Source organism: Suncus etruscus, chromosome 13 (assembly GCF_024139225.1).
Source record: "Suncus etruscus isolate mSunEtr1 chromosome 13, mSunEtr1.pri.cur, whole genome shotgun sequence".
NCBI classification, from domain to species: domain Eukaryota; kingdom Metazoa; phylum Chordata; class Mammalia; order Eulipotyphla; family Soricidae; genus Suncus; species Suncus etruscus.
Window position 1 is genome coordinate 39371532 of NC_064860.1, and position 22616 is coordinate 39394147.

General features: G+C 38.8%; 2 protein-coding genes across 2 annotated transcripts in view; both read left to right on the plus strand.

The window, feature by feature from the left end:
• Positions 1-22616, plus strand: part of USF3 (upstream transcription factor family member 3) — an 869396-nt gene that overhangs the window by 675581 nt on the left and 171199 nt on the right. The gene's annotated exons all lie outside the window — the stretch shown is intronic.
• On the plus strand, positions 11748-22232 carry NEPRO (nucleolus and neural progenitor protein). The gene is made up of 6 exons (XM_049785852.1): positions 11748-11827; positions 12405-12482; positions 15296-15657; positions 16348-16409; positions 18710-18969; positions 21552-22232. Exons 1-6 carry the CDS (start codon positions 11763-11765, stop codon positions 22009-22011), a joined length of 1287 nt encoding a protein of 428 aa, XP_049641809.1. The 5' UTR covers positions 11748-11762; the 3' UTR covers positions 22012-22232.

The window sequence follows — 22616 nt, forward strand, 5'->3', positions numbered from 1 at the left end:
TGTGTTCAAGAGTGAACTCAAGTGGTGCTCAAGGATCCACACCCAGTACCCCAGTTTTGGACTAGAGTCAATAGAATGCAAGGCAAGTGGCATGATCTCTGTGGCATGATCTTAATTGTTGTTTATGGAGGCATAGTATATGTACCACCTTATAAACTTCATTTGCTTGAAAATATACATTTCTGTGCCTACAATAATTGCTAATGTCAAAGTATTTATTTACAACACTGGAATCAAAGCTGTTACTAGAAAGTACCCTAGAAATGGGCTGAAGCAATAGTATGGCAGGTGGGGGTTCTTGCCTTGAACGTGGCTGACATGTTCAATCACTGGCATCCCATATAATCACTTGGCAATCTCCAGGCATTGCTAACAATGATCTCTGAGCACAGAGTGAGAAGTCCTGAGTACTTTTTTTGGGTGTGGCCCAAAAAACATAAAAGAAAAAAGTTCCTTAGAAGCTACTTCTATGAGAGCCCTGCATTCTGTTTACATACCCTTAAGGTCTGTGATTCTGCTCTTGTATCTGGAGCAGATTTACCATAATCTTCATGTTTGTGAAAATCTTTCTTTGTAGACTTGATAGTTTGTGGGGAGATAAGGCTTTCGATCTATGCTCGGGAGGTCCCAAAACACCTCCTAATAATTTTTTGTCCACTGAGCTAGAAATTCAATGTAAGACCTTCAGATGTGGTACTGTTTGGTATAGTGCTGCATGTTACCTATTTACTCACCAGAGTAAAGTTAGTTAGTTAGTTAGTTAGTAAAGTTAGTTAGTGTAACTGGTTCCCCCTTGTACAGTTTGTTGTAGACTGGGTATTGACTCTGTTGTTGCTGACTTTGGGTTTGGAGTTCAAGTCTGATCATTTTTTATTTCCATTAAAAGTTCATATGACTGTCTGGTCTTGGTACCATCCATTTTCCCCTGGATTCCTTTTGTGTGTCCTTTTCATTTCTATAATCTAGGAACCAGAGTTATCTAGGACCCCTCGGCCCTGATATACAATGCATTCTGTTAATTGTCCCTCTTCTGATTCACTTCACTTAACATGATTTTGTCCAGTTTCATCCCAGTGCAGTGAACTATGATTTTATCATTCCTTGCAGCTGCAAAGTATCCTAGCATGTGTGTGTACCAGAGCTTCATGATCTACTCCCTCTACTCAGACACCAAAGCAACCAGTAATTTAGGCAAACGCTATGCATTGTTTTAAAGATATGATATAGATGTCATTATCAATTACAATAAATTAACTTTATGTAAATTCTGAGTAATCTTGATGAGCCTGAGCTAATTTAAATGGCCTTAAACAAATCTAATGTTTCCTTAAACACAGGAAGAAGAAATTCTACCTATTGTTTGCAGCTCCAGATACTTGATCTTGAATTTTCAACCTTCACAATTAACGTTAATCAATTTTTCTTTTTTTAATTACAAATTTTTAATTGAATCACTGTGAGGTAGTTACAAAGTTGTTCATGGTTGAGTTTCAGTCATACAATGAACAATACCCATCTCTTCACCAGTGCACATTTCCCACCACCAACTTCTCCAGTTTTCCTCTCACCTTTCTCCTTATGGCAGATATTTTTCTTCTGTCTTCCTTTTTTTTTTTTCCATTTAGACACTGTGGTTTGCAATATTGTTATTAAAGGGGTAGCATCCATATCACTTTATCTCCTTTCAGCAACCAGATCTTGTCCAGAGTGATCATTTCCAACAATCATTGTCATAGTGGTCCCTTCTCTAACCTAACTTCACTCCCCCACTCTGTAGCAAGCTTTCTACCATGAACTGGTCCTCCTGGCTCTCATCTCTATTGTCTTTGGGTATTATTACCATACTATCTCCTTTCTTTTTATAATCCCACAAATGAGTGCAATCCTTCTGTGTCTATTCCTTTCCCTAGGACTCATATATCGCTCAGCATAGTACTCTCCATAACTATCCACATATAAGCAAATTTCACAACTTCATTTTTAAATGCTTTGTAGTATTCCATTGTGTAGATGTGCCACAGTTTCTTTACACGCTCATCTATTCTTGGACACATGGGTTGCTCCAGAATCTGGCTATTGTGAATAGTAGCTAACTTTTCTTAATAAATTCCTTTCTCTTTCTGTTTCTGTCACAGTTCTATTTGACTAATGAGAAACTGAATGATAGAATCTTAAAATCAGAACAGGACTAGAGTTCTAGTTCAACAGACTGAGTGTATGCTTTATATGCAGGAGGCCCATTCTGATCCCTGCACTGCATGGCCCCTGAGCTCTTCTGGGAGTGATCAGTAGCCACAGAATCAGGAATAGCCCTTGACAAATTGTAGGTATGGTCCTAAAACAAACAAAAAAAATTTTGAATATGAAAACAAAAACAATATCCTACTTGATTCTGCATAGGTTATCTTAAGTGTCTAAAACACCTCCACTTTCTCCCATGGCAATCATACTTTGAGCTTCAGTTTCATTTATTCAGCTGATGTATTGGACTATTTTTTCAGATAGCACATGGGCAAAATAAAAAGTTATATCCTAATTTTTGCCACCTAAACTTCTTCTGGATGCCATATATCAAAATTTAAGACAAAATGATAAGTCAAACCAGAAATCAAAATGTCAAAATATTATATCTCTAAATAAGACATGCTGCTTATCTCTAGTACAGGTGTTTGAATTTAGGCCTTGCTTCAGTTTTTAATAACAGTCTTTCCTCTTTACCACTAATCTTATCATTATTATCTTTATGTTGTTACAATAGTGTTAAATTTTATTATATACTGTATAAAAGTACTTCACCCCACTATCAGTGTGCCATGATCTCTCCCAATGTCATTGTCACCGGTAGTGTGATCTTCTCTCCTGCCTTCCTTACACTATTTATTAAAGTGAAAAAATAAAAGGATTGGTCATTGTTTTATTCTGTATATTCCCCTGTGTTCTCTATATTTCACAGATGAATGAGAACATCTGTTGTTTTTCTCCCTCTGACTTATTTTGCTTCAGTTTCATCCACATTGCAACAAAGTGTATAACTTCACATGCATTGTATTCCATTGTTCATACATGCCACTATTTTTTTTTATCCATCTATCTTTGGTTGGGCATGTTAGTTATGTCAATGTCCTAGCTGTTGTACTAAATGATGCAAATGGAAGGACATTCTCCAACTCTTAATAATTTTAGTCCAGTGATATGAATTTTTCACTCTGATTTCTAAAAATTTCAAAAATAATTTTGCATTGTTTGGGGGCCATATCTGGCAGTGCTCACGGCTGACTCCTGACTTTGCATTCAGGTATCACTCTTGGTGTACTCAGGGGACCTTTCAAGGGGCTGATATCAAACCTGGGCTAGTCACATACCCACTGTGCTCTAGCTCAGGACCCAATTTTGTTGTTTCAAGTTACCAAGTTTGTAGAAATTTGTTATAGTATCAATAGGAACTAACTCAGATGCTAACCCAGGACAATTTGCTAGTTCATAAAAACATTTCTGTAAGAAGAATAGGGATGGAAGAATTATCTAGAGATAAGGCACCTGGTCACTTAAAAAAGTTTCTCCAGCAATGAACTCGCATTTGGGGGTCTGGGAGTCTAATGGTACTACTACTGCCTGGGTGGAGGAGGCTCAGAATAGGCCACACATGAAGGGGTCCAGGGGCCCAGGGAGCAGAGTGGGGAAGGTGATGATAGGAAGTGAATCCCCAAACCTACCTAGTAGCTTGGATGGACACCCAGTTAAAATGTTCCAGGAAACTAAACCTGCACTCAAAGGGGCCTGACTTGACAAAGAAAATTAGAAGCAGTAGAATCCAGCGTGTCAGATGAAGAAATGCCAGGGTCTACACAAGGCCCAGAGATGATGGCAAGTCATCTCCACAGAGGAAGAAAGTGTCTGACCAGCTGCCAGCTGGTACTGGTATCCCTTCCGACAGCTGCAGAAGCACAGCTGGACTGCAGCCTGGGCACTGGTCCTTGAACAGAAGGTTAGGGGGCTGGATGTCCTTGAGCTGCCACAAGCTGTGAGTAGAGTTAGTCCTATGCGCAGAGACATATAGAGAATATGGACATGTTAATAAAGCAAGATGAGTTGCTTTAAGTGGTAGAAATGTGTTTATTAATCACGGCAAACATCAATGTTTATTGTTTGTATGCCAGGCACTGTTTTAAGTACTTTACAACCCATAAGGTAAATACAATTATCATTTGAACTTTACCCCAGAAATAATGTTAATAAAACTTGAAAATGTTAAGTATATTTCCTGAGATTGCAGACCTAGTAATACAAGAATGAAAAAGGAGAAAGTAGGCAGGTTGTATCCAAAATCTACTTATTTTTTGTTTGTTTTTGGGTCACACCCGGCAGCAGTGCCCAGGGGTTACTACTGGTTCTGCGCTCAGAAATCACTCCTGGCAGGCCCAGGGAACCATTTGGGATGCAGGGCTTTGAACCACTGGCAGTCCTGAATTGGCTGCATGCAAGGCAGATGCCCAACCGCTGTGCTATCCCTCCAGCCCCCTAAAATCCACTTTTCTAATCCACCTTCCTATTACATCATGGTGATCAGTGTAGCTAAGAAAGGGTGTGTGTGTAGACTTTTAAAATGACACTAACAATCAGCAGAGCATAGAATATCTTGCCTAGAGTAAGTTATAAATGTTAAACTGAAGAAAAGTCAGATAGATAATCCCAGCTGAGATCAGAACTGCTGTTGTTGCCCAAAATAAAGCCAACCACTCCTTCTTCAATCATGCCTCACCCTCAAGAACTTTAAAAACGGGGCCGGAGAGATAGCATGGAGGTAAGGCGTTTGCCTTTCATGCAGAAGGTCATCAGTTCGAATCCTGGCGTCCCATATGGTCCCCTGTGCCTGCCAGGAGCAATTTCTGAGCCTGGAGCCAGGAATAACCCCTGAGCACTGCCAGGTGTGACCCAAAAAAAAAACAAAAAAAAGAAAAAAAAAAAAGAACTTTAAAAACAAAAACAAAACAAAAACAAAAACAATAATTTTGGGCACATCCAGGGTGGAGAAGAAAGGAATAGAAAAAGGAGGGGGCATGTACTTCCTCTTGCAGTGCTTAGGGGTAGCAACTGGTGGTGTTCAGGTTGCAAATGAGGTTCACCAACCTTTCCCCTCTTCTGTCCAGCCCTCATTATTTCATTTCTTCCTTTCCCTCTAGCAACTGCAACAACTCAGACATAGGCCTAAAGTTGCAAAATGCAAAATACAAACTTGGCTGAGGCTCTGAACCCACATGCATGGGTAAGTACCTCACCCCATTCTGGGATCATGATTGAGCAGCAGCAAGATGGGAACCCCGCTAACCCGGCACCCCAGTGATGCTGACACACGACAAGTGATCACTTTTAGTGGTTTGGGTCTAGACAACTACCTGGGTCCTTCTCAGGCCACCTTTCTTTTTGGGGAGGTTGGGCGGTGTTGGGAGTTTTGGGGTTACACACAGCAGCACTCGGCTTACTCCAGGCTCTGCGCTTGGAAATCACTCCTGGCATGCTATGGGATGCCGGGAATCGAACCAGGTCCGTCCCAGGTGCAAGGCAAACGCCCTACTGCTAAGCTATCTCGCTCCGCCACCTCCCCTCCAGGCACTTTCTAGGTTTCGGGTTTTCGTGTAGGCTCCTCCCAGACCACGCCCACAAATAAGCCACGCCTATGTCCACGCCCCCTCGTCCGCATCCCGGAACTCTCCTGCCCCCGCCCCTCAGTTCTTCCCCTTGGTCTCACCCCGCCCCGCCTTTTCCGGATCTCTTCCCCCACCCCCGCCTCTCAGGATGGCTGCAACGCTGCAGAGCCAGGATCCGTGGAACAGCACCAGGATCCCGAAGCCGGGGAGCCGGCGCACCGTGATCATACAAGCTCCCGGCGCCACTCTGGGTAAGCAAGCGGGTCGCCCTTAGGTGAGGCGACAGCCATTTCCAGGGCTATGACAGGCCTGGCCGACGAAGCACGTGGCGCGTTGGGCGGGACTTCCGGGACCTGCCGGAAGGGGCGGTGCCGGGCTGGTCTGAAGCGCGCATGCGTCGTGGCTTCTGCGTGTGTTTCGGGATCTGACCGGGCGGCTTTGTGGCTTCCCTTGACCTTAGTTAGGGATGCCGCTGCTCTGAATGCAGGGCCTGAATGGAGCGCGGAAAGCTCTGGGGGGTGGAAAGAGGTGCACGCCCAGATGGGCAGTGGGGGACCAGGGGAGGAGACTAGGTTGCCAGTTGAATTGGAAAGCCTCAGGAAGGGAAGAGCTGAGGAAAGGCAAAAGCTGAGAAACCCAGCACTTGCATGCCATCTTTGGAAAAAGTTGATCTAGCAGTACTCGTCATAGAGCACATTGGCTCCATTTTCTGTGTGGGAAACCCACCTCAGGGGTTACTTCTGGTTATGCGTTCAGAAATTGCTCCTTGCTGGGGGGACCATATGGGATCGAACCCCAGGGATCGAACCCATGTTCCATCAGAGATTCAGCAGCTGCATGTTCTTGACAACCTCATTTAAGCCATTGCATTTATTCATGCAGTTATTCTGAATACCACATATAAGCGATGTCCTTCTTACTTACTTCATTTAACATAGTATCTTCTAGTTCCATCCATTTTGCAACAAATTGCATGATGGCATCATTACTTGCAGCCGTGTAGTATTCCATTGTGTATGAATATCACATCTTCATGATCCACTTGTCTGTTGTACACTATAAGTTGATTCCAAATCTTAGCTGTTGTACTGAGTGTTGTGATGAATAGTTGTGTGCATACAACCCTTTGGTTAAGTGTTTTTATGTTTTGGGGATAGATAAGTTCTAAGTATACCACAAAGCAGTTATCTGGAAACTTATTGAAGTCATGATAAGAGACCACAAAGGTGTTTCAATCCCCAGCACTGTATATGGTCGCCTAGACATCACCAAGAATGATCCCTGAACACAGAACCAGAAATAAACCCCGAGGACTACTGAGCCTGGCCCCAAACAAACAAACAAAGAAACAAAAAGTCATGATAAAATATGATGTAAAGATACACATTATTTAGCAGATGCTCTTTTAATGATTTCTGGACTTGATTTCATGTTTCTTTTCCAACTTCTCAGACTCTTAGGATTATTCATTATGTTCTTATAGTTGATTTTGCTATGTTAATTTCTTTTTGATTTCTTTAAAACAGGAACAGATGGTTCTTTCAATGCGTTTTTAATGTTATAGACATAATGTTGAAATGCATACTGAATTTATTAAATGTTTTTGTTTTAGACATTTGCGTGGAAGCTGTAATTGAAAAATGCAGCCTTGTTACACAGTTACTGAAGAACCCAACCTTGGATGCAGAAACAGATGTATTATGTGCCATCCTTTACAGCAATCACAACAGATTGGGCCATCACAAGCCCCATTTGGCCCTCAAACAGGTAAAGAGGTAACTTTTTTCGGGGTTGGGAGCAACACCAGGCTGTGTTCAGGGGATTCTCTGACTCTACTACACTCAGAAATCACTCCTGGCAGTCCCCGGGGACCTTATGGGATCCCCTTCTGCTGTGCTATTTCCCTGCCCCCAAGAGGGAGTTTTGTGTTTGAATGTGTTAACTTGAAGTTCATACTGCCACTTGACATTTTATAATTTATAGAAATGTCAGCAAATTACCTGGGAGTTATAGGTCTTCAATCACATGAATTTTCATCCCTCTGCTCCCCAGTCCTCGGAAGTATTGAGAAAACTCTTTGGAGAGGAAATAGTCTTGATTTTTGTTTCTGGAACATATTTTGGGGAATTTTTTCTTTATTGTATGCAATTATAATAATTTATGGTACCTTCGATATTTTGAAGTATAATGATTTGTTTAAGATAACATGTCAAAGAATGATTTTCTTGAGCATAAATTTAAATTTAAAAAATTCTAGTTTTTTATTGTCAGAGATATAGTTTAATTATATACTGAAATATATAATAAGCAGTGGCTAAAATGGTTTTAGGTAATTTTTGTGATTTAGACAAAGATCTTCTCTGCACTTTTGCAACTCTGGTATAAATTCAAACTTTCTAGTCTAGGTTCCTTGTAAGCTCATTTATTCATTCACATTATTAACTTGGGGAGAATTTTTTGGTTTGTTTTTGTACTTGGGCTGCAACTTACAGGGCTTACTGCTGTTTTTCACTCAGGGATTGTACCTGGCAGTATGGGAAGAAGTTGGGGGAGTAGTATTTGCACACACAAAGTGTTGGGGGATTGAAACTGACTCAGCCTTGCATAAGGCAGTCACCTTGTCTGCTATACTATCTCTGATCCAGTGTTAGAAATTTTTTAAGAACTTCTATGTAACAGGCACTATGCTTAGAGTGAAAGAGACTATCTGTAGGGGACGGAGTGATTTCTGAGTGCAGAATCAGAAATAACCTCTGAGCGTCATCAGGTGTAACCCAAAACAAACAAACAAATAATAATAATAATAATAATAATAATAATAATAATAATAATAATAATAAAAGAGACAGTGTGTAACCTGACAGATTTATGTTCTCTGGTTAGTTTTCTACTCCCATTACTTAGGGGAAAAGTTTTGATGGTTTTCTTACTAATAAGAAATAAAAGATCACACTTGCTTTTTTTCCCGAGAGTAGTTTTTATCCTTCTCATCTGCTATTCAGAATTTAGTCTTTTCTCTTTTATATTGAATATATTTCTCCTCTTGCTTTTAAGTGGTGAATAATCATTCAGTTAGAAAAAGTGGTTATTCTATCCTTTGTGCTTCCTTGAGAGGGTAGCTCTTGCATCCAGTTGATCAATTAAATGTGTCTCTAAATCTGGTCCTTCTAGTTCTTTCATCTCATTTTTCAGATCATGTGAACTTTTAGTTTCCTTGTCATTCTGATTTTCCTTACATTCAGCACAATTTGTATACCAATGACAGGTTAATCATCCTAAAACACAGCTTTCTGTTTGAATGGTTCTTCCCTGCCTTCTGAATAAAGAGCCAAGTTCACAGCTTGCTTATCTTACAAGATGCTCCTTCTCCTTTTTTCCTGAGCACAGGTTTATGTATGTTGTGTATTAGGCAGTGTGAGCTATTCATAAGTCCTTTGATTACCAGGTTTGTCACCTTCTCAAAGCTGGTGCTTTCCTTGTACTGCACATTAAGAATGCACAGCTTTCACGACCTTCTCACCCTCTAACTCCCATTTGAAACTCTCATAGAAATGATAAACTTCTTTTTGAGGGTTAATGTGGGTGTATAGTGTGGTAGTTTCATTTTAACTTGCATTGTCCTGATTATTATCAAAGTCTACTACCACTTCAAGAATCAAAAAACTTACTCTTGGGTGTTCATGTCCATTGTCTTAATGGCACTTGCAATATAATCCTTTTATTTTACATTTATTAATTTTAAATTTTATTTAGGCATTATGATTTGCAGAAAAATATTTCAGGTTCACAGTAATCAAGTACCACTACCAGAATGTCTGTATCCTTCCACCAATGTCTCTAGATCCTTTCCACCATCCTACCCCACCCCTGTGACAGACTCAATTCCAAACACCCAACTTTCAGGCTCTATTACATTGGCTAATTAAAAAGCATTTAAAGAAATTTAACAGGTGATATTCACTCGAGGCTTATCCTGGTTCTATGTACAGGGATCATATTTGGCAGCCTTGAGGGACCATATTTCATATGGGAAGCCCGGGATTAAACCTGGGTCAGCAGCATGCAGGGCATGTTCCCTACCTGTGCTAAACTATCGCTGTAGCCCCTCATTGACCAGTTTTTTTTTTTCTCTCTCTCTCTCTGTCTCTCTTTCCCCTCCTTTTCGACTCCCCGCCACCCCCTCCCGGGCCATATTCAGCTATGTTCAGGGCTAAACCTGACTCTGCTCTAAGATCACTTCTGGTAGGGATGACTAGGGGAGACCATATGGTAGGATTTTTATCTTAAAAGTTTAGTTTTCAGAACAATGGCAACCTAATCCTTAAATCTTCTGGGTCAGCTCTTGTCTGTTTCAATTTTAATTCTGGTCACCATATTTTGAAATACTGAAAATAAAAATTGCAAAACACTTGAGAAATAGTAAATATGGTTTACAGAAAGAAAGGGATGTGGGGGAAGAGACAGCTTAGTGAGTAGCATTGGCACATGCTAACATGGGCCAGACCTGAATACAAACCCCAGCACCATATACCACCGCCTCCCAACACCACCAGTTGTGGACTCAGAGGCCAGTAGACACTACCAGGGTGGTGCTAGGGGTTTCCAGCAATGCTGAGCCTAAGCAGCTCTGCATTGTCAGACCATTCAGCCTGGTTGGCAGAGGATCATAGTGACTTCTATATCCCCTGAGTATTATTTGGGAAGCTCCATGTAAGGGTGGGGAAAATGAACATTTTAGAGAGAACATGGAAGAACGTAATAGTCTTCTAGGTTTAGGAGATAGTTCAAAAAGATGTAGTAGTTGGGAGGAAAAAGGAAAGCAGGGAGTGGGGTGAAAGTATTGAGATAATTGTAGATTTTAGTAGAGCAAATCTACTTCCTTTAGTATTTTGTGTTTTATTTTCTAGATATTTTGCAACTATAGAGAGATTGGGAATTATATATATTTTCTATTTTTATATTTTAAATGTGATTTAATGTTCCAATGTGGAAAATGCATATAGTATGTAGGACTTGTGTATAGTAGGCATTTAGGATATATATGTAAGTGAATAAAATTTCATCATTTATTCTCTTACATGTTATTTATAGTGTTGAAATTTAGTAGTGAATAATTTGCTATCTTTTGAACTTAGTTTTATTTTTAGAAAACTTATAAAGTTGAGAATAATCATATTCTGGTCTTGTAAATTTGAGAATAATCATCCTTATTTTGGTCTCCTTTGTAGAAAATAGTTTACATGGCAGGATTGTTAATTGTTCCACTCATGTCCCCTTTTGCTTGAGAAATGCAGTACAGGTGAGCGTAGGTCTGAAGTGGTTAGGGCTTAGGGCTTACTTTTGACCTGTGCTAAGGGATAAGTCCTGGTGGGACTTAAAGCAAGAACCCCAAATGAATTTCTTTAGTCTAAGAAAAACCCAAGTTTGTTTGTTTGTTTGTTTGTTTTGTTTTGTTTTTTGCTCAGTGGTTTTCAGTATATTTCCACTTTTTTTTTCCACATTTGTAATTTTGTATTGTATACCTTAGCTTTGTGTTGCATACATATGAATCTGTGCTGCCTTTCCCCCTTTTTAGGTTGAACAATGCTTAAAACGCTTGAAAAACATGAATTTGGAGGGTTCAATTCAAGACCTGTCTGAGTCATTTTCTTCCAAGTAAGTGGTTCTATAAATAAGTTTGTAAGTAAGTTTGTTGCTTTGTGGTCAGCTAGGAACTATGTCTTTATGTGACCTCCTTTGGGGCTTTTTTTTTTTTTTTCTGTTAAAGATGGAGTATAAGCAGTTATACTTCATTGTAAAAAATTGGTTTTAATAAGTGGTACTTGGTATTTGTGGCAGTCTCCCATTGTTGACCTGTGGGAGAGGATGTGACACCGAAATCTGAATCAAGAAAGGTTACATCGGAAGAGCAAGGTTGATCATATCAGTGAGCCCTTATTGAGTGTAATTACTTTAAACAGAGTTTAAAGCAAATCTGCACTAGAAAACTGTAAATAGTGCATTATATTTAAAGATGAAAGTAATGGACTTTTTGTTTGTATGTGAAGTTCTGAAAATCAGCAAGTGACAGGCAAAGCACGAGGCGTCGCCAGCCAGCCAGTGGTGGAACTGGCTCTTATGAAGATTTTGGGAGCCTGCAAACTCTTACTTCGTTTGTTGGATTGCTGTTGCAAGACATTTCTGTATCCTTGAATGAACTGAAACAGCCTCTTCCAAGTCAGAATTGTTTGAGAATGTTTAATAGTATGTTGCTTGATATAGCTAGCAAGACTACCTGTCTTGCTTGCATGTGTTAACCTAAAAGACTAACAAGTTTTGGTCAGTTTATTTTTAATTTTCATGTTTTAAATAGAACATCTCTCCCCAGCCCCCAAATTCCCCTTCCTTTACTGTTGTGATGGCTATGCTTGATTATGGTGCTGCCACATTCTTTAGGAGCTGCTTATCAGTTTGTGCTACTCACCGAGGTTAGTAGTTATGTTGCTTGCACATGTGTTTGCTGGAGATTGCACAGCTTAGTTGAGGGTCCCACATAGTGGTTCTCTAGAGAGTCCCACATAGTGGTGGCACTAGGGCCCTTGGACAGTGGAGCTGCTGTAACAGCACTTGGCACATACGGGCAGCACCAGCAGCTGCACTAAAAGCCTTATGTTTTTAAAGCAGGTAATTATAAGAACATCCTTTTTAGTTTCATTCTGTCTCTATCACAAATTGTATATGAAATTGGTTTTGTTCTTTGACTTTAACTTGATCCTCCAGCTTGACAGTGAAACATCTAGGTTTGCAAGAATTCATTATTTTAAACCTTGTGATAGCTGGACTGGTGAGCAGGTTATGGTATGTATGTGTAATGTATAAACCTTTGAAATCTTTCACTTCTCTTTCTTCTTGCTTAGGCTAGGCTTCTCATTAATAGATTTTATGTTTGTCCTCCCATGGGCTACTCAAGATATAGGAGTTCTTCCTTTGATCAGGATGTATTTGGGATAGTTTGGGAAGTTAAGTGTTGATAGTAGAAGACTGACCTTTGATGGGGTGTAATCCTTGAGGCTCCTGAGTATTGCAGGGTATAGCGCTGGCTGTCCATGCCACTGAAGGCCCTGAGCAGCACTGTATCCTTGGATCCTAACATTCAAGCACCTGTCACTGGTTCCAAATTGCCAGGAGTGACCCTGGACCTGTGAGCACTTCTTGAGAGACTTTCTCTCTTAGCCCTCTACCCAAAAGAAAAATTTTGTTTTGTTTTATTATTTTGGTTTTTGGACAATACTTAGAGATGCTCAGGGGTTACTCCTGGCTTTGCACTCAGGAATCATTCCTGGCAGTGCTAGAGACCCTTTGGAATGGTGGAGATCAAACCCAGGTTATCAATAAGCAAAGCAGGCACCCTATTTGCTGTACTATTGTTCCACCACAGAAAGGATCCTGTTTTGATATGAAACCATGATTCTTCCTCAAGACTAAACTATTAATCAATTAAATTCCTAGGATTAGCAATGGGAAGATATTTCTAAGTAGGCACAATCACTTAATTTTGTGTGAAATTTTTCCTCTCATTGTTATTGGGTCATATCTAGCAGTGCTCAGTGTGTGCTTCTGGCACTCTGCTCAGGGATAACTTTTTGCCTAGTTTAGGGGACTGACCACTGAGTGCTGGAGATCTAAACGAGGCCATTTGCAAGGCAACTGCTCTACCACTTGCCTTATCTTTCTGGCCTTGAGATTTCTGATTTTTAAATCAGTGATCATTCTTATGTGCTCTTTTTTAAATCTGAAATGTCATTTTTAAAGCATATTAATATACTTCATGCTAGCAGTAGTTGCATATTAAAATGATACTCCTTCAAATCTCTCAGTGATGTGAAACGTAATTGATGGATACTTGGACTCAGAAAATGCCTTTATCTATAAGAACAGTTTAAGATCATATTAAGCAGTTGGAATGATTAGCTTCAATGTGAATGAAAACAAAAAAAAAAAAAGGAAAATTTTATTCCTGAAGATTAAAAAGTTTGCTTTCATGTTTTTTAATTATTTTTTCTTTATTTAAAGAAAATGTATCACATAGTTGACCATAATACACTTATTTTCAGATAAGTAGTAGCAAGGTTATTGAAAAAATAGAAATAAAAAATGGAATAGAAGAAAATAAAAAGAAAAATACTGTAGCAAGCACATTTGCAAAAATTATTGTATCTCTAATGAAGTCATTAATACAGTGGCAGTAGGTCTAGTAAACTCTAATTGTTAGTTGTCCATTCTATTAAATTGGGGTGTTCCTTTGGGGATGACACCTTCAAACAAATGAAGTTGTCCAGAAGTCAAAGCACTATTACTGATACTACAACTTTTAGGGGTATAAACTCAGCTACCTAAAAGAAGGAAGATACAGGGAAGAGTGCTTGCACTTGCTCCAAAAAGCCCAAGTGATATCAGCCCCAGAACCCGCATACCTCAAGTCTGGTCAGATTGGTATTCCTGAAGGGAATAGGGTCAGTGATTTGGCAAGGCCTTCAGGAAAACTGGGTGATGGAGGCAGCAAGTGTGGCTTTTGCAGGACAGAAGATTGACCCACCCTCTCCTCCCAAAATGGCAAGCTTTGTGCTGCATGGGCCAGTATAGCCATAATCTTTCTTTCTTTTTTTTTCTTATTGTGGTTTTTGGGTCACACTGGTCAGTGCTCAGGGGTTATTCCTGGCTCCAGGCTCAGAAATTGCTCCTGTCAGGCACAGGGGACCATATGGAACACTGGGATTCGAACCGATGACCTCCTGCATGAAAGGCAAACGCCTTACCTCCATGCTATCTCTCCGGCCCCGCCATAATCTTTCTTGACTCAGTTTACATCTCATTAGAGAAAAGAGTGAGTCTATGGAGCTGGTTTGGTTCGAACATGGCAACTGTGTTTGAGGGCATGATTATAGCTGCCAGGCTTCTGGAAGAAGGAAGATGGGTAGCCACACTCACTCCATAAGCCTTGATGCTATCAGCCTTAAAACCACCATACCTAAAGTGTGGTCAGATTGGTGTCCCTGAAGGGAATCATAGAGGGTCAATGATGAGGCAGGGCCATCAGTGAAATGATGATTCTGGGTGTTAGAATCTGCAAGCATGGCTTGGCTGCTTTTATGTCTTAATACTTCAAATACTATTCCTAATTATTTGATTTTTCTGCCTTTTCTCAGATGTAATAATATTTGAATTGATAAGTATACCATTCTTAATTATCTAAGCCTCATTATTATTTACTCATGAAAAACAGTTGAATTTTTGCTGATTATAATAATATATGCTTGTTTTATGAAATTTTAAATGACAGAAAATTCATAACCTGAAATTCACGTAAAATTATACCATCATCAAACAAATGAAGTTGTCCAGAAATTCAAAGTACTATTACTGATACTACAACTTTTAGGGGCATGATTTTGGTATGCATCTTCTGAAACATCTGCATATAGTAATTTATTTGGTTTTATGTAGCATTTTGAAATTGGATTTTTTTTTTTGACTTGAACAGTTTGCTTATATGTACTATATTGGTAAAGGCAGAGTTGTTAGTCGTTTATATCATCTTTGAATTTTCTGTGATTATTATCTTATCTGGAAACTAATTACTGGGTCATTCATGAGCTCATTTCTTTTTCTAGGGTTCTCTATAAAGGTGTTTTGAAAAGACTGACTTCTTTATATGAACCATTGTTTGGATTGCTTCAAGAGGTTTCTAAGATTCAACCAATGCCTTACTTCAAAAATTTTACCTTTCCTTCTGATATTACCAAATTTTTAGGACAATCTTATATCGAGGTCTTTAGTAAAAAAATGTCTACAGCTTTTGAATCTAAAGGAGTAACTAAATTGCTAAATAAATTGTTTTCAAATAAAGATCAGTCATCAAAGTTCAAGGAAGAAACTTTATGTAGAATGTCCAAAGAAACTAAACATCTGAATACCAGTATACAGAATAGCATGGATCTTGGGCAGCCATTAAAGAATAAGAAAATCTTCAAAGGTAATTTGTCTCTTTCACAATATATACATCTTTTTTTTGGGGGGAGGGGCACCCCTGGTGATCCTCAGGAGTTACTCCTGGCTCTGCACCCAGCAGTCACTTCTGGCTCTAGCTATCCTCGGAACCTTATGACTGTCAGGGATTGAATCCAGGTCAGCCTCTTGCAAGCAAGCACTTTACCTGTTGTGCTGTTTCTCAAACCCAGATAAGCACATACTTTAACAAATGTGCTATACTTTCAACTATTGAAATTTAAATTGTAAGTTGTAGAGGAAGAAAACCAGTATTTTCCTCCTTAAGTTAGTTTTAACCCACTAATACCTCTACTTTTTAAGGTTGGACAATTAATCTTCTTCCTGATATTATTTTGTAGTTCTTTGCTTCCTTTTTTTTTTTTTTTTTTTTTTTTTTGGATTTTGGGCCACACCCGGTAATGCTCAGGGGTTACTCCTGGCTATGCGCTCAGAAGTTGCTCCTGGCTTGGGGGACCATATGGGACGCCGGGGGATCGAACTGTGGTCTGTCCAAGGCTAGCGCAGGCAAGGCAGGCACCTTACCTCTTGCGCCACCGCCCGGCCCCTGCTTCCTTTAAATTCTCTTTAAAATGTTGTTAAAATTCTTTTAAAAGTTTGTGGATTTGAACATAGTATGGTTTAAGTTTTTGTATCTGTGACCTTTTCATCTCCACAGTGAAATCATCAGAGTTCGATGTGAGGGCTTTCTGCAAACAACAAAAACACGGAACTATTCAGGTTTGTCTGTTATTTTATTTAGTTACTTTTTTTGGGCTGAGGATAGAACACACATGCAAGGTATATGTTTTTCTGCCTTATTTTCCTATAGTTTATGACTTCTGCTTTTTACTAAGGTCAGAGGTTGATCTTATTTTTTATCCTTTAGCTTAGCTCACACTTGCTTTTGTTAATTCAATTAATAGAAAGCATTAGAACATTTTACCAAGAATTTCTTTAGAGTTTTAAAGAGAATCTAGGATCCATCAGAGGCATATATGGTATTGCAACTTACGAATATGGACTTCGTAGTAAAACAGTTGATTTGGGTCCTTATTTTCTTTTTATTTCATCTGTGTAACCTAATGCTAAGTTTTTTTTTTTCTTTATTTCTATTTTCTAGTTATAGTACATACCTCTTAGGGTAGTCTAATTTTATTTTTATTTTGTTATCTTTTACTTTTTTTGGAGGTCTTACCTAGCCATGATCACGGGTAACTCCTGCCTCCGCAGTGCTCAGGGATGCCTAGGTTTGAACATAGGTTGGCCTCATGGAAGACAGGTATCTTACTCACTCTACTATTACTCTGGTAGTCCAATTTTAATGCATATCAAATCTGAATTATTACTTGAACTAGTACTTGAAGTTAGACCCTGTATCCGCTTTTTATTATTATAAGCCTTTTATTTTTTAAATAAGGATTCTATTTCTTATATCAAGGTTAAAGCTTTTTGCAAATACTGGGTAGTGCTTGCACAAGAATATTTGGTATTTGTTTCTTTATTTTTGGGATATATGGGAATCTTTGTTCTTAACATCACCCCAACTCCCCAAATAGCTTTTTCTACTCTGTTCCTGACTTTTTGCAAACCTTACCAATTCTGAAGTTTACTGTTCTTGGTGAGCTAGTTTTGAAGCTAGTTGGCCGGCATTCATTTATTCGTGAGTAATATTTGTAGCAGTTAGCACTAATCTCACTCAGCTTGCTTTTAGGTCACACTTTTCTTCATTTATCACCAGTACTACTTTGTTATTGTGATATTTTCTATTTTTTTAAAAATGTTTTTAATATGAAGGTGAGAAATTTGAAAGAAGGTAAGTTTTGAGATGGAAGTTGACCTTAATAGCATATTTTTACAAAGAAATAGTATTAAGATGAAAGAGCAGCCTTGAGGTTCAGAAAGATAGGGTTGAAGAAACAAAGGAGCCATCAAAAGATGACTCATTTAGTAAAGTTGCTCACTTAAAGGTTTGGAGTATTCAGCAATTATTTAATGGGGCTCTCCTGCCAGTTGCTTTGCATATCCTTCCTCTAAGGCTTTTTGGTCTCATGACCCAGCACCCAATAGGTGACTCAGCATGGAGAAATGAGTCAAAAACTCCTTTCTGTCATTTGTGTCACTTTCATAATGCAGAAGAAAATGCTTTATTGATAATTCTCACCTGCCCCCACACTGATCAATATTGAATCATGTGGAATTTTATTCTTATATGAAGAATAAATGGGTATGTGTTAGAATATTTATATAATTTTATGTACACAATTGAATTCAACTGCATAGGCCAGACAGATAGTAAATGTGATTTTTGTTTTCTTTTGGGGAGGCATACCTGGTTTTGCTCAGGGGTTACTCTTGTCTCTGTGCTCAGAAATTACTTCTGGTAGGCTCAGAGGACCATAGTATAGGGCATGCTAGGATCTAACCTAGGTCATCTGTGTGCTGTTGCTCTGGCCCAGACAGTAAATGTTTTAAAAATGGTTAAAAAATTATTTTGCATGCAGCCAATAGTTCAAATCTCCTATACCACATATGGCCTCCAAGCACTGCCAGGAAATCACTCTTTATCAGGAATGACTAGAATGACCCCTAAACACCATGGGTTGTGACCCCAAAAGCAAAACAAACAAAACTAATAAAACTTAATGAAGGTATAGGCCAGAGCAGTGACGTAAGCAGTAAGGTGTCTGCCTTGTGCATGCTAGTCTAGGACGGATTATGGTCATCCCACATGTTTCCCCAAATCAATGGCGATTTCTGAGCGCATAGTCAGGAGTAACCCCTAAGCATCACCAGGTGTGGCCGGAAAAAAAAACTTAATGAAGCATAGGTAGGACCTATGCTAGTGCACAAGGAAAATGAAAACACTATTAGAAGTAGTAGATAAAAAAAATTAACTGTTTTAGGGCAAAATAAAAAGTGGTAGTGAGCTTTAAAAAGCTTTCCTTCTTTGAAGATTGATTTTCAGAACTTGATAGTTGTCATGTATACAAGTCCATAAAAAATGCAGTATTTTTAATGTACTTTTTTCCATGTTTCAGGAAATGAATTCTCATTTTAAATGTTATCAATCCAAACTAAAGGCAACCAAACAGCCTTCTTGGAAAGCAGAAGAAACTCCTTGTGTCAAAAGTTTTGTGCAAAGATTCCAAGAAGTTGAGTCTTTTACACAACTGTCTGAAGAAATCCAAAAGGCAATTCTCTGGTGCAAGAGCAAAAATTTCAAGGCTCAGACCACATTTCTGCGGAACAAACTTCTTAAAAGTAACCGGCTGAAACATGTAGTCACTCAAGACTATAGGTACGTATATTCCAAAATACCTGTTGTTGTTGTTTTTTTTAGTTCACATTTAGGGCAAAAGTATATATATATATAATAAGCTTGTTTGTGCTTGCTCTCTTTTCTTTTCTCTCCCTCCCTCCTTCCCTTCCTTCATCTTCCTTCCTCCTACTCCCTTTCTTCTTCCCTTCCTCCCTTCTTATTCTCTCTCCTTCCCTCCCTCCCTTCCTTCTTTCTTCCATTCCTCCTCTCCTTCATTCTTTTCATATCCAGAGGTACTCTGGCTTATTCCTAGTTCTACATGCAGGGATCACTCCTGGAGAGGATTGTGCTAACCATATTGAGTACCAGAGATCATGGTACTGGTCAGACACATGCAAGGCAGTACCTTTCCTGCTGTACTATCTCTCTAGCCCCTCATACAACCTTTCTTTAAATCAGAGTATTTGTAGACCTAGAAGAGTTAAAAATGGAATCTACTCAAATTGCAGTTTTTTATTAGGCAAAATGTCATTAGGAAGAAAATAAAGTTGGAAAATTTGATTTATTTGTATTCTTTCCTGTTCTATCTGTGCATTCAGGAAACATTGGGCACACGTGTGTAGTATGTTAATCCTGGGCATATGACTATGCTTAAGACAAAAAATTAAATTTTATTTTACACAGTATTTTATAATACTATTATTGATAGGCTTCATGTGTACAATATTATAACACAACACCCTTTACTAGAACTTTTCTTACAAACTCAGTTTTTGTATATCAGTTCTCAGGCTCTGTTTGCCTTTGGCCATTTATTTCTTACTTTCTTTTTTTTTTTTTTTTTTTTTCTTTTGGTTTTGGGCCACACCTGGTGATGCTCAGGGGTTACTCCTGGCTAAGAGCTCAGACATTGCTCCTGGCTTGGGAGACCATATGTGACCTGGGATCAATCCTGGGGCAGCCAAGTGGAAGGCAAATGCCCTACTGCTCAGGGCTCTCTGACTTTGTTTCTTATCTCCTGCATATGAAAGAAGCCATTCTGTATCTATCCCTCTTTCTCTTTGGGTTTAGTAGCATACTCCAAATTTATCTTTGTAATAGCAAATAACAAGATTTCATTTTTTCTTACAGCCTAATAGTATCTGATTGTGTGTATGTGTGTGTATATATATATATATATATATATATATATATATATATATATATATATATATATATATATATATATATATATATACACACATTCACATAGATTATCTATTATCTGTTATTAGACACTTGGGTTGTTTCTAGATTTTGACTATTGTGAGTAGTGTTGCAATGGACATACAAGTGCACTTGTCTTTTCTGAATAGAATATTTGGGCTCTTGGGTAAATGCCAAGAAGTGAGATTACTGGGCGATATGGAGGCATAGTTCTTAGTCTTTGGAGATGTGTCCATATTGTATTCCAAAAAACTTTGAAAAAAATAAACATTCCCACTGGTAGTGGATGTAAATTCCTTTTTCCCCTCATCCAAAGTGATTGCTTTTTCTTCTTTTTGATGAGTACCTGTCTCACTGGTATGGGGGGATAGCTCGATTTGCTTTTCCCTAACAGTGAGTGATGGAGGGCATTTTTTTTCATACCTATTGGTCATCTATGTCTTCTTTGAGAAAGTATTATTCATGTCTTTTCCCTGGTTGTTTTTTTTTTGGATGGGTCTTACTGTTTTTTTCCTTCGTAAGTTTTACAAGTGTGTTGCATATCTTAGATATTAGCCATTTTCTAGACAACCTTCTTGGAGCTGTAGTTCTAGCAAAAGCGAATGGCATATGGCCAATCTGCTCACACTGCTACTTAGTGGTGGATGGTGTAAGAACAGGAGTTCAGAACTATAGAAGCCCTGGCTCCTATGAAGATATGCTTCTGAGCCAGGAAATATCCTTCCATGGAAGCTGCACTCTTGGCTATTGATATTTCCCATTGCCTTCTTCCAGTCATAAGACTCTTACTAGTTGTTTTGTTTTTGTTTTGGGACCACAACCTGTGGTGTTCAGGGATCACTCCTGGCTTTTCATTCAGGTATTATTTCTGGCAGCCTCAGGGGACCCTGTGGGATGCTGAGGATAGAACCCAGGCTAGCTGAGTGCAAGGCAAGTACCCTCCCGCTATACTGTTGTGCCAGTCTCTGAATGGCTATTTTTTTTAAACTTTATTGATTGATTGGTTGGTTATTGGGCCACACCCAGCAGATATATGTATTCCAGATACAAGTAAGTGGCAGCTTGGTGGATTTTTCTGTTTATGATACATCTTTTCCCCAGTTCAACTTCTATTTTATGAATAGATTTGCAGTTATTGAGAAACTTCTGGTACTAAATAATGGAGTGGAATCTCACTGTCCATCAGTACAACTGTTAGTTATAGGAATTACTTAACTTAGTTACACATCTACCTACAACCCAAATCAGAAATTGTGTTCAGAATTGGGTTATAAAGTCCAATTTACTTATGATTCTGGAGTTATATACATGCATAATGTGTAGATAAATTGTGTATTTTGTTATGGAAAGTTTTTGAGAAAGTATTTTTGCATCTTAACAATCTCAGATTTTTCCTTTTTCTTTGTTCTTTAAAGTTTACCAAAGAAACTGAAGTGCATAAAAACATCGATTTGCAACTGTCTCCTTCGCAGCTCAGGTATCAAAACTTCAAAGCATCCTCTGAGGCAAAGACCACAGAATAAATTTTTACGAAGACAGAGGAAACCACAAAGAAAGATGCAGGCAACTCTTCTAATGGAAATTCAGCAATCCTCCAAAGAGATTCAGGGCACTACAGATATCTGTAAATGGAGAGATTCAAGCCAGACATTGCTTAGACCTAAGCTCTACCCTGACAGGAAGCTGCTCTTAAGTAACAGACTTTTCAGTCCTGCCACCCAAACTCCACAAAAACAAATTTCTGAAAATCTTACAGAAAGCATTGGCAATGAAATGGAGTCACATACAATGATGCACATAAACAAACGTAATACTCCAGGAACCATTAAGAAGACTGATGACATCGATGATATTTTTGCCTTAATGGGAGTTTAGATGTTCACATGTGAGATTTTAGTGATTAACAAACTGATCTAAAGTCCCACTGTTTTAAGTGGAACTACTGAGAAATGGAAATATTTGATGTAAAAGGATCTGTGAGGCCATCAGTTTATAGCAAATCAATAAACTTTGATACAATTATGTTATTTAATTAGTGGCATATTTGATTGGTAAAGTAAAATACTAGCTTTTTGCTAGGTGTTGAGATTTTAAAATCTACCATTTCCTGACCATGAGAAATAGGTGTCTTTTTTTTGGTAAGTTCTGAATAATCAGGGTTATAAAAACATTGCGTGCACGTGTGTGTGTGTGTGTGTGTGTGTGTGTGTGTGTGTGTGTGTTTGTGTGTGTAGATGTGTAGGTGTGTAAGAGTTTACTTCGGTTTCATTATAGGTAAGTTAATTTCAAAATACCAGGGTTTGCAATTTCTTTTTTTTTAAACTTCTGTTTTTGTTTGTTTTTTTTTGTGCCACACCCGTTTGATGCTCAGGGGTTACTCCTGGCTAAGCACTCAGAAGTTGCCCCTGGCTTGGGGGGACCATGTGGGACGCCAGGGGATCAAACCATGGTCCTTCCTTGGCTAATGCTTGCAAGGCAGA

What these genes read in the sequence shown, in the direction of transcription:
- NEPRO (XM_049785852.1), top strand. Translation starts at nt 11,763, where the DNA reads ATGAAGATTTTGGGAGCCTGCAAACTCTTACTTCGTTTGTTGGATTGC. An exon ending in TGCTGTTGCAAGACATTTCT is followed by an intron (nt 11,828 to 12,404) that starts GTATCCTTGAAT and finishes TTGATCCTCCAG; the next exon opens with CTTGACAGTGAAACATCTAG. An exon ending in GTAGTCACTCAAGACTATAG is followed by an intron (nt 18,970 to 21,551) that starts GTACGTATATTC and finishes TGTTCTTTAAAG; the next exon opens with TTTACCAAAGAAACTGAAGT.